The 14,730-nt window shown below is 38.4% G+C and overlaps 1 protein-coding gene across 4 annotated transcripts in view; it reads left to right on the forward strand.

The window, feature by feature from the left end:
• The window catches only part of MID1 (midline 1), a 372,089-nt gene that overhangs the window by 336,566 nt on the left and 20,793 nt on the right, over positions 1-14,730 (forward strand). For all 4 annotated transcript variants that reach the window (XM_037055572.1, XM_037055570.1, XM_037055573.1 and 1 more), the window contains exon 6: positions 8,068-8,195. In XM_037055572.1, the coding sequence (XP_036911467.1) occupies positions 8,068-8,195 (128 nt within the window). The remainder of the gene's footprint in view (positions 1-8,067; positions 8,196-14,730) is intronic.

The following is a 14,730-nucleotide window of genomic DNA, read 5'->3' on the forward strand; positions in this document are numbered from 1 at the left end:
AGTCTGATCTGGTATCCAACTGTGTTATTTCTTAGAGAAAATTTTCTCCTGTGGCTGGTTAGATACTTATCTCTTCCAGAGCACATGGATAAGAGCTGATTATCATCTCTTTTATATCCTTAAAGTGATCTCTTCCCTTCTCTAAGAGAAGTCAGTTTGTTTTCCCATGACTCCTAGCTTCCAAGTGTTTAATTGTCTCTGCTACTCTCATCTGGACTGTATCCAATTCCTTTATACTTATCTGAAAATTAAAAATTGCAAATAGCACTAGTACTCCTGTGTACCCAGTACACTGTACTAGACAATTATACATACATTATAGTTTCCAACTGGGATCCAAGAGTGCTTTTCTCCAGCTATAAATTGTGAGATATTCAAATGAGGTGGCTACTGTAAGCTGCATTTCTCAGGAAGCCCTAAAAATTAGATCAAGTATAATGAAAAAATTCTCATCTAGTGAGGAGAGAAAATGTGACCCCATAATAATTAATACAGAACATCCTGAAAGAAGACCGCATTTGAAGTACAACAGAAGTGCATGAACACCCACATGTGATCTCCCTCAGAGATAGCAAGCCAATCTTGTCCCATTCGACTCTGCCTATAACAAGCCCATTCATCAAGAACAGAAACATGACTGATTTCTCTTTCTAGAAATGAGTTGTATAATATACATTTGTTCCTATGGAGATGTGTTACCATATTCTCAAGCCTCACTAATATACAGTTCTAGTGTGATTGTATGTAGACTTGTATAAAATTATGTTAAGTAAGCAAAAGTATTCACTAAATCCAGGCATAAGAAAGTTGGCCTACTGCTTATAAGAAGTATAAACCACCATCAAGTTTGAATATATAGTGCCTATAATAATGTGCAAGGCATCTTTGTCCCTCTGTTTCTGCATCCTCTCTCTCTCTCTCTCTGCATCAATATTTCTCAATTCCTGAGCCTTTCTCTTTTTTTATTTATTTAATTCTGTTCAAGTACAGTTTTCTGTCTTATATTCCCAGCCCTGCCCCACCCAGTGCTTCCCCACCTCCCTCCCATTCCCGCCCCCCACCTTAGTTATTGTCCATGTGTCCTTTATACTTGTTCATGTGAGTCCTTCCCCTTTTCCCCTGTGATTCTCTCCCCTCTCCCCTCTGGTCCCATACACCAAAATAAATTCAAGGTGGATAAAAGACTTAAATATAAGCCGTGAAACCATTAAAGCCCTAGAGGAGAGCATTGGTAGGAAAATCTTTTTCAGCAACTGAAATTCAATAAAAGGGCACTGGACTTGAACTGGGAGTTAGGAAACTTGGTTTCAAATCCCAGCGCTGCCACTTCATAACTAATTCTTTGGATTTATTCATGAGTTATTTTCTACTTAGAAAACAGAGTTCATAATAACTATCTTTATTGGTAGTTGTGATAACACTGCTGAAAACTCTTAAGTAAGAACAGGCTGTATGCATCACAGATATTCTGTAATGTTTGTTGGATTTATGTTTTCATGTTTCAGTACATCAGTACAATCCTTCCTTGTATGTCTTTATTTGCTTTATATATAAATATATATGTATTTTATTGATTATGCCATTACAGTTGTCCCATTTCCCCCCTTCATTCCTCTCCACCCGGCACCCCCCTCCCCCCATTCCCCCTTTAGTTCATGTCCATGTGTCATAAATTCTTTAGCTTCTACATTTCCCACACTACTCTTGCCCTCCCCCTATTTTCTTCCCACCATCTATGCTACTTACTCTCTGTATCTTCTCCCTGCTTCCCCTCCTCCCACTCCCCTGTTGCTAACTCTCCATGTGATCTCCATTTCTGTGGCTCTGCTCCTGATCTAGCTGTCCTCTTAGTTTGCTTTTGTTTTAGGTGTGGTTGTTAATAACTGAGATTGCTGTCCATTCACTGTTCATATTTTTAATCTTCTTTTCCTTAGATGAGTCCCTTTAACATTTCATATAATTAGGGCTTGGTGATGATGAGCTCCTTGAACTTGACCTTATCTGAGAAGCACTTTATCTGCCCTTCCATTCTAAATGAAAGCTTTGCTGGATAGAGCAATCTTGGATGTAGGTCCTTGCATTTCATGACTTGGAATATTTCTTTCCAGCCCCTTCTTGCCTGCAAGGTCTCTTTTGAGAAATCAGCTGACAGTCTGGTGGGTACTCCTTTGTAGGTGACTATCCCCTTATCTCTTGCTGCTTCTAGGATTCTCTCCTTCATTTTAATCTTTGGTAATGTAATTATGATGTGCCTTGGTGTGTTCCTCCTTGGGTCCACCTTCTTTGGGACTCTCTGAGCTTCCTGGACTTCCTGGAAGTCTCTTTCCTTTGCCAGATTGGGGAAGTTCTGCCAGGCGGTCAGCCAACTGCCTTGTGTGCCTTACTGGGTATGCTGGTTTCCTCCCTGTGCTGGGGTCTGCCAACCACTGCCCTTTTTATTTTATTTTTTATTTTTTTTAATTAATTTATTTTTCAAGTACAGTTTTCTGTCTATTACTCCCATCCCATCCCACCCCTCTGTGCTCCCCCCTCCCTCCCATTTCCACCCTTCTTAGTTGTTGTCCATGTATCCTTTGTATTTCTTCCTCTAAATCCCTCCCCTATTTCCCCTGAAATTCCCTCCCCTCTCCCCTCTGGTCTCTGTCTCCCTGTTCTCTATCCACTGCCTTTTTTTGCTGGGACTCCTCTCTGCCAGCCTCTGACTCCGTCCCTCTTACTGGTCTGGATGAATGGTTTGCTGTTGTTGGACTTCGGTACAGTTCAATTTTCTGTCTGTTCTGGTTGTGTTTTTGTTTCTAAATCTTTGTTGTCCTTAAATTTGGTTGTGCAAGGAGGTACAGTGTTTCCACCTACACCTCCATCTTGGCTGAAGTCCCCTGTATGTCTTTATTTCATTGCTGGTCTCTGTCTACGTGTTTCTATTCTTCATCACTTAATGTTCTTCTCTAGGATGTGATTGCTTGGTTCTCTGCTTCATATTGTGTCTGCCTTGGGCATTGGCACCTGTGTGGTTCTGAATCATCTTTATTTTTTTTATGGAAGGGTGGAAATCCCCCCAAAAAACTTTTAATGCTGCAGGCCTTCCTAAAGTCAGACTTGGATGCTATTTTTTTTTTCATTGCGAAATCACTTAAACTAGATTCACGTACAAGCCATGGAAGTTTTTCAATTCAGAAACATCAAAAAACCCCAAAAGGAGAGAAGTTCTCAAGCTTTACATTGTAAGAGATGCATATGCTTTGGAACCAAGTGCTTGACTCTGTGCTATTGCTTACTGCTGATTATAGATAGCATCAGGCTGCTCCTTAATACTTATGAGTACTTCTGCTCTTAAGTTCCCAGTGAGCAGGATCTGTAGCCATATTGTTTTCACCACTGTAGCCCCAGCACATAACAAACTGTCTGACATGAATGAATGAGTGAACAAATCTATAAAGCAGAGTTGATTATTCCCACCTAACATAATTGTTGGAAGGATAAAATGAAATAATGTAGTAAAAATATTAACTCAGCTCCTGTCACAAGATGAACATACAATAATTGCTAATTCCTTTCCTTACCACTCACTGTATGGGTGCCAGTGGATTGTATCACATACTATACTCTCAAGGCACACTAATATATAGGTCTTTGGTATGATCATACAATATGTACGTTTTTATAAAATTACATTAAATAAGCAAAACTCTTCACTAAATCTAAGCATAAGAAAATTGGTCTACCCTTTATGAGAAATATGAAATTGAAATCACTTTTAATAGCAAGTTATTTTCATCAAGAGGATGGTAAAAAAGGAAAGTCCACCCTGGCTGGTGGGGCCCAGTGGATTGAGTGCCGGCCTATGAATCAAAAGATCCCTGGTTTGATTCCCAGTCAGAGCACATGCCTGGGTTGCAAGCTAGGTCTGCAGTAGGGGGTGCATGAGAAACAACTACACACTGATGTTTCTCTCCCTCTTTCTCTCTCTCTTCCCTTCTTTCTAAATATAAAAAATAAATAAATTTTTTAAATGAAATTCCCTCTGAAATATGGATACTGAATTCCCCCAGTATCCATATTTCAGAGCTCCTAGGAGGGCCTCATACTCCACAAGATGACCTCTGTGACCCTCACCACCACAGGCAGTTCAAGGATCCATCAGACTTCCAGAATACAAAGCCAAGAACCCCATTGGTCAGCTCTTGGGAGATGTCACTTGATGCTAAGAATCAGAGTTCATCTTATAAATGGTTTTTTTTTTAAATTTTATTTATTTATCTTTAGAGGGGAAGGGAAGGAGAGAGGAAGGAAACATCAATGTATGGTTGCTTCTCGTGCATCCCCTGCAGGGAACTGGCCTGCAACCCAGGAATGTGCCCTGACTGGGAATCGAACTGTGATCATGTGGTTCCCAGGCCTGTGCTCAATTCACTGAGCTACACCAGCCAGGGCTTATAAATGGTTTTTGAAGTGTGTTCTGCAGGGTGTTGATTAGTATTAAAACAACAAGGTTCTCAAGCCAAATGCATTTGGGAAATCCTAAACTGACCAAAATAAGCCATGTTTTGTTTCTGTGGGACCTTGTCAGGTTTTACCATGCTGATGTGCATCGAAGACCCTCCCCCCAATAGAGGGGGCCATTGTCAGGGGTGCCATTGTCAGGGGTTGGGCACAGGGTGGGGAGTGCATATTAGGTGGGAAGGGCAGAGCATCTTCCTCTGGCATTTGCTATTTTGCAGAAACCCTGTGAGCAGTGTAGCTCTAGACATATCCACCTTCTGGATAAGTAGCCCCATGTGGCTGCTAGCAGCCAAGTGTCTTGGAGATTAGGGGCATCAAAATGGATATAGGAACAAAAAGTAAGGTTCAGCTCACCCTCTTAAGCCTCAAGCTGTAGCACAATGGCCTTATTTGCCCCAATATGTTAAGCACATACCCACAAGCATGCGCATACACACAGACATGAGTGTAAAAGAAAGGCATTGAGAAAGTGGCATACACTGATGGTCCAGGTGGATTTTGGCAACCTATCTGAAAGAACAGAAGATGGGCTGCAAGGATTTGGGAAATAAAAACAAGGCCTAAAATGTTGAATTTGGCAGCTCTCTCCTTGCCTGTCATTCCAATTAAGAATTTAAATTGTAGCCAAATATAAATATCTTTCCTTCCATCAAAAAAAAAATGTGTTGGTGTTAAGAGCTGCAGTAATCTCCAAAGAGTCTCTCTGTCAGTCTTTGCCTCCCAGTCTTAGGAACTTTTATCCTTTCCATTCCCACTCCCCAAAGTTCCCACCATCAAATGGGAGGCATTTTTAACAGTGTCACTTGACCAAAACATGTTGTATTTAATCGTTTGTGGACCATAGAACCAGGAGAAACTTAGGAATGAAATCTATTTTGGATGAGACTATACAGAGGCTTCTACCACTGCACAGGAAAAAGGTACTAAAGCAAGTTTATCTATTCAGAGCAATTGAGATCCTCTTACCTGTTGAGCAAAAGATCTCTCACACGTGCATTGGCAGGGTGATACAATAGAAAGTTAGGCACTTATTTCATAATAACTTATAATTCTCCCTACTGTTCATCATGAAACAGAATGAATTAGGGTTTCACTTTGAAATTTTTATTTGAAAGGTTCAAATAGTACTATAGCATTTCTCTATTTAATTTTATTTTTCAGTTAGAGTTTATATTCAATATTGTTTTGTAATTTCAGGTGTATAGGATTTCTTTTAACTTTTCTGCACTGTTGCAGATATTTTGGACTCTTTAGTACATGGCATACTTTAAGGGCTTAGTATTTGTTGAATATTTGTTGAACAATTCTAGGATCTCTTTGAGTTTTAGGAGTTTTTCTGTTTATGGGTGGGTCATAAGGAAAACACTTTTAAAGACAGTTTAACCATCTGTAAAAAAAAATTCCTGACAACCATATGTTTATCCATCAGTTCATATTAATAGTCATTACTCACAATAATTAGTCCAGTTCCCTTTGGTGCAATATTTAGCAAACAAAATCAAAACTCTGGTATTTACTGCTTTTTGATGAAAGGGTCAGGTGGTAAGTTTAGATTCTCTACTCTTATTCAAACACTTGAAACTTTTCTTTTGGGTCCCAATGTCTATTCCATTGTTAATTTTTTTTCTCTACTTCTCTCCCACTGCAGCACTGAAAATGCTCTAGAGATTATAGAAACTTTTAAATTGCATATAGAATGCAGTTATAGAAACTTGATTTGTAAGGATTTTGAGCATTTCATAGGTGTATATTTTTACTGAGGTGAAATTCACCTAACAAAATCAACCATTTTAATATGTATAGTTCAGTGGCATCTAGTACATTAACATTCCAAAATATTTTCACCACCCCACACTTATGAACAGTCACTCTACAATGCCTCCTAACCCCAGCCCCTGGCAGTCACCAGTCTGCTTTTTATCTCTATGAGATTGCTTTTTCTGGACATTTTATACAAGTGGATGATATAATGTGTGGCTCCTTGTGCTTGGCCTCTTTCTTTCACTTAGTATGTTTCCAAGGTTCTTCCACATTGTAGCATATATCAGTACTTCATTTCTTTTTTTAAAGCTTTTTTATAGATTTTATTTATTTTTAGAGAGAGGGGAAGGAAGGGAGAAAGAGAGGGAGGGAAACATCAATGTGTGGTTGCCTCTCACACACCCCCAATTGGGAACCTGGCCCACAACCCAGGCATGCGCCCTGGGCTAGGAATTGAACCAGCGTCCCTTTGGTTCATGGGCCAGCACTCAATCCACTGAGCCACACCAGCCAGGGCAGTCCTTCATTCCTTTTCATGGATGAATTATATTCTACTGCATGGATATACTCACAAGTGTAATTTTTATAGCCAAGATATATTGTCTTTATAAAATCCAAAGCTGTAAGAGCCATTAGGAAATGTAAAAGGAGATATATCTTTTGGGGATATCCAGACTGACCTTTTTCTAGGTTAAATGGAAGAGTACAGGCCTGGAATTCTCCTCCTGGCTTCTGCCAGGTACCTTTGTGGCCTTGTATAAATGTATCAATGCCCTTAATTTGAAAATTGGTAACTAGATTTAGAGTTAAATCATTTCAACATTGTTTCTTTGCTCAAAAATTCCCAGCACCCTACATAATATCCTACTACACATAGTCAATACTTGGTGGTGTTTACCAAACTTAACAAAATACCCAAATCAACAAGATTATGAGTTTGATACATGAGTTTGATATACTTATAAATGGTTTATTATCATGCCACAATTTTCTTGTTTTTAAGGGAATCCCTTGCATGTTTTAATTAGTCAAAATGTTCTGACTAATCAACTTGAGAGTTCATAGCAGGAGATTGATACTTACCAATACCTTGCTTTATGGTTTGTAAATGAGAAGTATAACTAGCAACCCTAAATGAAAAGGAGAAACCGTACATCCATGGGGGGGGGGGGATTTGTGAGAAAGCTCATGAATATTTTCCATGCCATCTGCTGAGAATATGGTACAAGAAAATGAATACAAGGAGAATAAAAATGAGCCAGACAAGAACTCCTTTTTTAATGTTTACTTTAGAGAGAGGCTAGTAATTGATTAAACTAATCCAATATCTGGAAACATTCTTTTTTAATCTTCACTTTGCCTTTTATGCAGTTTGAAATTTTGGAGACTCCTCTTTGAAGTGGAGCATGGTCGGGTCCAAGAGGAACAAACAGTTTCCCAGACAGATGTGTGAAGAAATGCCTGCAGCTATGTGCTTCTTGCTGGGGTTAGATGTGATGGGGCCAGGCTGTTAAATACACAGCAACATGAAATATGAATATTCTTTTACCGCCATGGGGAATTCCCACCCTCTATAGTAAAAAGGAAGGGGAAAGCATTGTACTGTTTTTTCAGTTTCTTTGCCTTTTCTTTAAACTTGAGTTCATTTGCATTGTGTTGCTGTGTTGTGTTGTCTTTTTAAGGCTCACATGTAAAAACTGCACTATTTTTAAATGATGTTTCTTTTCTGTGATTTTTTTCATTCCTATACACATAGAATGAAAGCCACCTTGACATTTCTAAAAAGTTGTTTTGTTTAAATTACAGAGTCTCCATGGCAACTGCATCATCCCAGGTTCTAATTCCTGAAATCAACCTCAATGACACATTTGACACCTTTGCCTTAGATTTTTCCCGAGAGAAGAAATTGCTTGAATGTCTGGATTACCTTACAGGTATTGTCTTTGTGAGGCTTTTTTTCTTTTGATGTTGTATGTATTCAGTGATACAAATACTTTGCCACCAAATCAATTCCCTAAAAACCAGAGATGGAGGCTTCTGCTTTAGGAATGGAGTCTAATGTTCCTAGAAACAATTTCTGGTGCTCTTTTTTCAACCAAAACAACATAGTCCGAGACTAATTGAGGATGCAGGAAAAAAGAGAATGTTAGTCATTAAATGCATGCTTACTACCATTCTGCTCACTCTCAGAGTGTGGGTAATACAAATAATAGCCTTGCTGCTCATCAAAGAGATGCAGAAGGTAGTGTGGCTATTTTCCATTTCATGTCAGCAAGGCATCTGACACAGTGCCTTCACAAAGAAAAAAAATGATAGCTAACTTTGATACTAACATCACACCTTGCTCCAGTTCTTTGTATGTACAACCTTGTTTAATCTTTATAATGTCAAATTGGGGTATTATAATCCTCATTTTGCAAATAATGGAGGTCATCTTGCCAGAGGTCGGATAGCTAGGGAGTGACAGAATCAGAATTTGGCTTGGGTGTTTACAGACTCCAAAGACTTCTGTTCTTTCTAGTAAAAGAATGAATTTTATCTTGGCAGAGGGTCGCCATGGCAAACATTCCCAAATCACATTTGAATTGCTGGTGCCATGTTTTAATCCTGAGCTTTCTGATAGGTATGATTGGGGAGGGGCAAGCTTAGAAAACCAAAGGAACAATTATAAAAGAAAACCTCAGGTTGCTCCCTTTCTTAACCATGCTTCCAAACTTTTATTTGCTGTTAACTTCTAAAGTGGGAACTGAAAACATTCACTAGTAGAATGTGGACTGTTTAGATGACCTTGCTTGTGTTAGCAAAAGCCATGAGTGCCTAAAACTGCAGTAAGGTTCTATGGATACAGTGAAGCCAGATGTGCACTAGGCTCAGGCTGTGTAGCCCTGGAGGGACCACATCCCTAACTTAGAGCAGCATCAGCTTCTCCACTCTAATTCCATGTGTGTGTTCTTGCAGGAAAGCAGAGCAGGAGAGAGGAAGCATTGTGTGATGTTTGTTTTTACAGTCTGTGCATAGAAAGCAAGGAGTTCTATATTCAAGGAGCACTGTACCGAGAAGATAAGTTTTTTCTTTGCAAGGACCTGAGGTGCTGTTTTTAGCCTTTCTGCATTGGCAAGGGAAGCAAGCCATCCTACAAACTTCTCATGTCATTCTTCTTCCAAATCATACCACTGTTATTAAAGAAGAAAGAAATCAACTCACAAATCATTTACTATAAAGAGTCAAACTTGGTTTCAAGTATTTCTGAAGATAATGCTATCCTTTTTAAGCTTTTAACTCTGAGATCTATGTAAACTAACATGATCTACTGACACTTTATGGGAAGCATTCTGTATTTGTGCTGTCCAGTATGGTAGCTGCTAGTCTCATGGGGCTATGGAAAACTTGAAATGTGAATAGTGAGTTTTTACTTTTATTTACTTTTATTAAACTTAATAGAAATTTAAAGAGCCATGTGTAGTTTGTGGCTAGTGTCTTTGACAGTCCAGGTGTAGGAATTTCTCTGACTGAGCTGTTTGTTGTTCATGATGGAATCCTGTTAAAAATCTCCTTTTTTTTAAAATATCAGTTGGCAACAAATATGTTGCAACAACAGAAAATCAAATTAGCAATGACTATAGCCATCAAGGAGTGTTCATATCAAGAAACAGGAGAACAGAGGCATGTAACCTAAGGCTGGGCAGCAGTTCAGTGATGACCTCGGACCCCAGGCTTTCTCTTTTTCTGCTCTGCCACCTTCATTGTGTTGCCTTTTGGCCACGTGATTACAACACGATGATTCTACCTCCAAGTACTATACTCAAGTTACACACAAAAGGAGAGTGGAAATGATGACAAAAGAAAACTCTGTCAGCCAAGTTTGTCTTTGTTTATCAGGAAAACAAAAAACTTGCTCAGAAGACCCATCTAGCAAACTTCCACTTGTGTCTTATGGGTGAGATCCATCTTGCAAGGTCATGCCCAAGAGCTAAGAAAAAATATTTGGTTGGGCTCATGGCCACTCTGCACAAAGTCAGTATCTTACTGATAAGAGTATATCCTCCCATGTCTTAATAGTTATTTAATAGTATTTTAATGATGTATGCCCATTCTAATCTTTATGTGAATGCCCAAGTGCTGATTAAAGGGGAAATTGTGAAAGTAGTTTGTGCTGATGAGTAGCATGAACACCATATATCATTCCGATGGCTGTTTATGCCAAACTAAAGACCATATGGGGTACCTGCAATTATGCCTTCGTAGCTGTCAACTTCAAATACAAATTTGGCCCATTTCTAGACATAACATCAATTCTGGCCATAACATATGATGCTTGGCTGATATTGCCAAGTCAAAATAGTTTATCAAACATTTGTAAGCAGGAAATGAAGTGTTTGTGGAGTATTAGCCCACCATTCCTTGTGTCGTGTTTATGATAGAGGCAAGAAAATCCTACTTCTGGTACTGATGCTGTGAATATTGAAACTGGCAGCATGCTCCTGTTCTCATTTACAGTAAATTGGGTATTGACTTTTCAGGACATACCCATTGGGTTTCTAATCAAAACAGGGTTAGCCTGCCTGCCTGTAAAAACAAGATTTTTTCCCCTGTGACATGGCTCTAAAGTGGTATGTCAAGTTAATAACCCAGAGAGGTGACATTTCCTCCATGACTGCAGCTACTGCCATGTGTCCCACAGCTACTTGCCTATTTTAAACATAAGTTTTCTTTACATTTAATCATATATTGCATGCAGAAAGAACAAAGTCTTTCCACAATGGTTGATGGAGAAATAAATCAATGAACTATTTAGATTATGAGAGAATAAGTATTTCTCACTGATCCATGCAGGATGACCCCACACTAATAAGGACCACACAGACAATAAGCATGTTTTACGATGCAGCTGGGCCTCCCCCACAGAATGCATCTTCTGAATGCTGTCCCTGATTCATCCACATCAAAGGCACTGCACATAACATTACATCTTGCATGTGGTTACTTCAGGAGACAAATGTATAAATATATAGTCCAGAAAGAATGCTTTAAGGGCTCTATAGAACCCTCTTATTGTAGTATACAACTTAATGCACTGCCTGCCACATGTAGGTATTCAATAGCCAATAGACAAAGCTGGGCTAATTGACTTTATACAGCAGTCATAAAAGTCACTTGTTTCATATACTTGTCCTGGATGTCTTCAGTGGCAAAGTGAAGAATATTAAAATAATCACAGTTTTAAATTTACCATTTTCATAAGCTTTCTCCACCTCTTTGAATTTGTTGAGAACTCGTGAATCCTAATCAAAGTTTAGAGCATAAACAAACTCTGTGATAGTGTAAGCAAAGCTTGCCACTAACCTGTAGAATGCAGATATGTTTCTCCTTTTGAAGTTAGGTTATTTTTATTGAATTTATTGTGATGACATTGATTAATAAAACCACACAGGTATCAAGGGTGAAATTCAATAAAAACATCATCTGCACTTTGCATTGTGCACTCATGCCACCGTTTATCACTCCCCTTGCCCACTTATACCTCCCTTCACCCCCTTTCCCTTTAGCTATCACCATACTGCTGTCTGTATCTATGTGTCATATATATATATACATATGTTTCATCCATTTACCTTTTTCTACCCAGCTCCCCAGCCTCCTCCCCTGCCCTGCCAGCTGTCAATCTGAAGTTAGGTTCTTATGTACAGAGAGTGGAAATAAAGGCCTGGGTTGATTCTCTAAACCAGCAGTTGGCAAACATTAACTGCAAAGGGCCAGATGGCAAATATTTTAGGCTGTACAAGACATGGTTACAACTAACTCAACTCTGCCATTACACAAAAGCAACCATAGACAATACATAAATGAATGAGCACGGCTGTGTTCCAATAAAACTTTATTTACAAAAACAGGCAGTGGGCCAGATTTAGCCCAAAGACATAGTTTGTGAACCCCTGATCTAAAATATTATTGCCAATGCAAAGCACTCACAGCCTATTCTTTTTCTTGCTCACAAACTCTTCTCATAAAACCAGTTACTGAAATCAGTCCAGCAGAAGTCAACTTAAAATCATTACTTTGGTAGGATTTAGACTTCTCTGCTCCAGAACGTGTTTAAGACATAAAACAGCAGCTTTCTCCAGTGATAAAGTTAACCAAATGTCAAACAACCATGTTTTCCTTGGGGAAGGAAAATGTACTTCTTAGATATAATGGATTGTTAATCTTGTTCTTAATTTTAAATACCACCTATAAACTGAAAAATGAGAAGAAAATAGGACCACACTAATAAGTTTTTTTATAAGGAATCAAAACATTAATGAAAGAAAATCTTCAAACAATTACTTGGCTTATTTGTTATAGGGTAACAAATTCTGCTATTATTCCAATTAGGTGCCATTTTAAATGTAAAACTGTATTATAGAATTGTATACTTGAAACCCATATAATTTTATTAACCAATGTCACCTCAATAAATTCAATAAAATTTAAAAAATAATAACATGCTAATAATAGTAGAGTTAGCAGGTACCCTTTCCACACTAGACATAATGTTTACTTTGGAACTGACTTTAGTCTATTTATCAAGTTAGGTAGTTCTTCTTTCATTTCTGTTTTATTTTCTTTAATTTAATTTTTTATTGACATTTTAGAGAGAGATGAATAAGACAGAGGGAGAGGGAGAGACATTGATTAGTTGTTCTGCTTATCCATGCATTCATTGGTTGATTGTTGCATGTGCCCTGACCAGAGATCAAACCCACAACCATGGCACATTGGGACAACATTCTAACTAACTAAGCTTCCTGGCCAGGTATGTTTTATTAAAATTAAAAAATAAATTACATGGCATCGCATAGCTCCAAGGTTGGCAAGCTTTGGCTCCCAGGCCAAATCTAGTCCTCACTTGTTTATGTAAATAAAGTTTCATTGGAACATGGCTATGTCCATTTGAGTACAAATTGGCTCCTTTCACAATGCTAAGGCAGAGTTAAGGTGTTGCAACAGAGGGCACAAATTCTAAAATATTTACTATATACCTTTTACCAAAAAAGTTTTTCATCCCCAACCAAGTACATAAAATTACAAAAGTTTATCTTGATTAGTTTTTAAAATTGTATTAATTATGCTATTACAGTTGTCCCAATTTTTCCCTCTTTTTGACCCTCCACCCAGCACTCCCTACTCCCTCTGGCAATCCCCCCTCTTTTGTTTCTGTCCATGGGTCATGGGTATAAGTTCTTTGGCAACTCCATTTACTATACTGTTCTTAACCTCCCCCTGGGCTATTCTGTAACTACCAATTTATACTTCTTAATCCCTTCACTTCTTCCCCCATTCTTCCCTAGTTCCCCCTCCCCACTGACTACCATCCCAATGTTCTCCATATCTATCATTCTGTCTCAGTTCTGCTTGTTTCCTTAGTTTGCTTTTAGTCAGTTGTTGATATTTATATATTTATTGCCATTTTAATATTCATAGTTTTAATTTTTTGTTTTCTTAAGTAAGTCCCTTTAACATTTCATGTCATAATGGCTTGATGATGAACTCCTTGAGCTTTACCTTGTCTGGGAAGCACTTTATCTGTCTTTCCATTCTAAATGATAGCTTTACTGGATAGAATAATCTAGGTTGTAGGTCCTTGCTTTTCATAATTTTGAATACTTCTTGACAATCTCCCCTAGCCTGCAAAGTTTCTTTTGCGAAATGAGCTGACAATCTGATGGGAACTCCTTTGTAAGTAACTATCTGCTTTTCTTTTGCAGCTCTTAGGATGATCCTCTCTTTATCTTTAACCGTTGGCATTTTAATTATGATGTGTCTTAGAGTGGGCCTCTTTGCATCCATCTTGTTTAGGATTCTCTGTGCTTCCTGGACTTGTCTATTTCCTTCACCAAATTAGGGAAGTTTACTTTCATTATTTTTTAAAATAGTTTTCCAATTTCTTATTCTTTGTCTTCTCCTTCTGGTACCCCTATGATGCAAATGTTGGAACACTTGAAGTTGTCTCAGGGGCTCCTTACACTATCCTCGATTTTTTTAATTCTTTTTTCTTGCTGTACTGACTACATGTCTTTAGCTTCCTTATGTTCCAAATCACTGGTTTGATTCTCAGCTTCATTCACTCTGCTGCTGATTCCCTGTAAATTGTTCTTTATTTCAATTACTGTCTCCTTCATTCCTGATTGGATTATTTTATGCTGTTGGGGTACCCACTGAGTTCCTTGGGCATCCTTATAACCAGTGTTTTGAACTCTGCATGTGATACATCGCTTATCTCTTTTTTGTTTAATTCTTTTTCTAGAGTTTTGTTCTGTTCTTCTATTTGGGCCATATTTCTTTATCTCCTAATTTTGGCAGTCTCCCTGTGTTTGTTTCTATGTATTAGGTAGAGCTGCTATGACTCCCTGTCTTGACAGTGTAGCCTAATATAGTAGGTGTCCTATTGGACCAATGGCATAGCCTCCCATATTCCCCAAACCTGGTACT

The sequence above is a fragment of the Sturnira hondurensis genome, unplaced genomic scaffold, assembly GCF_014824575.4.
Source record: "Sturnira hondurensis isolate 20B ecotype Veracruz unplaced genomic scaffold, ASM1482457v3 Scaffold0008710, whole genome shotgun sequence".
NCBI lineage: Eukaryota > Metazoa > Chordata > Mammalia > Chiroptera > Phyllostomidae > Sturnira > Sturnira hondurensis.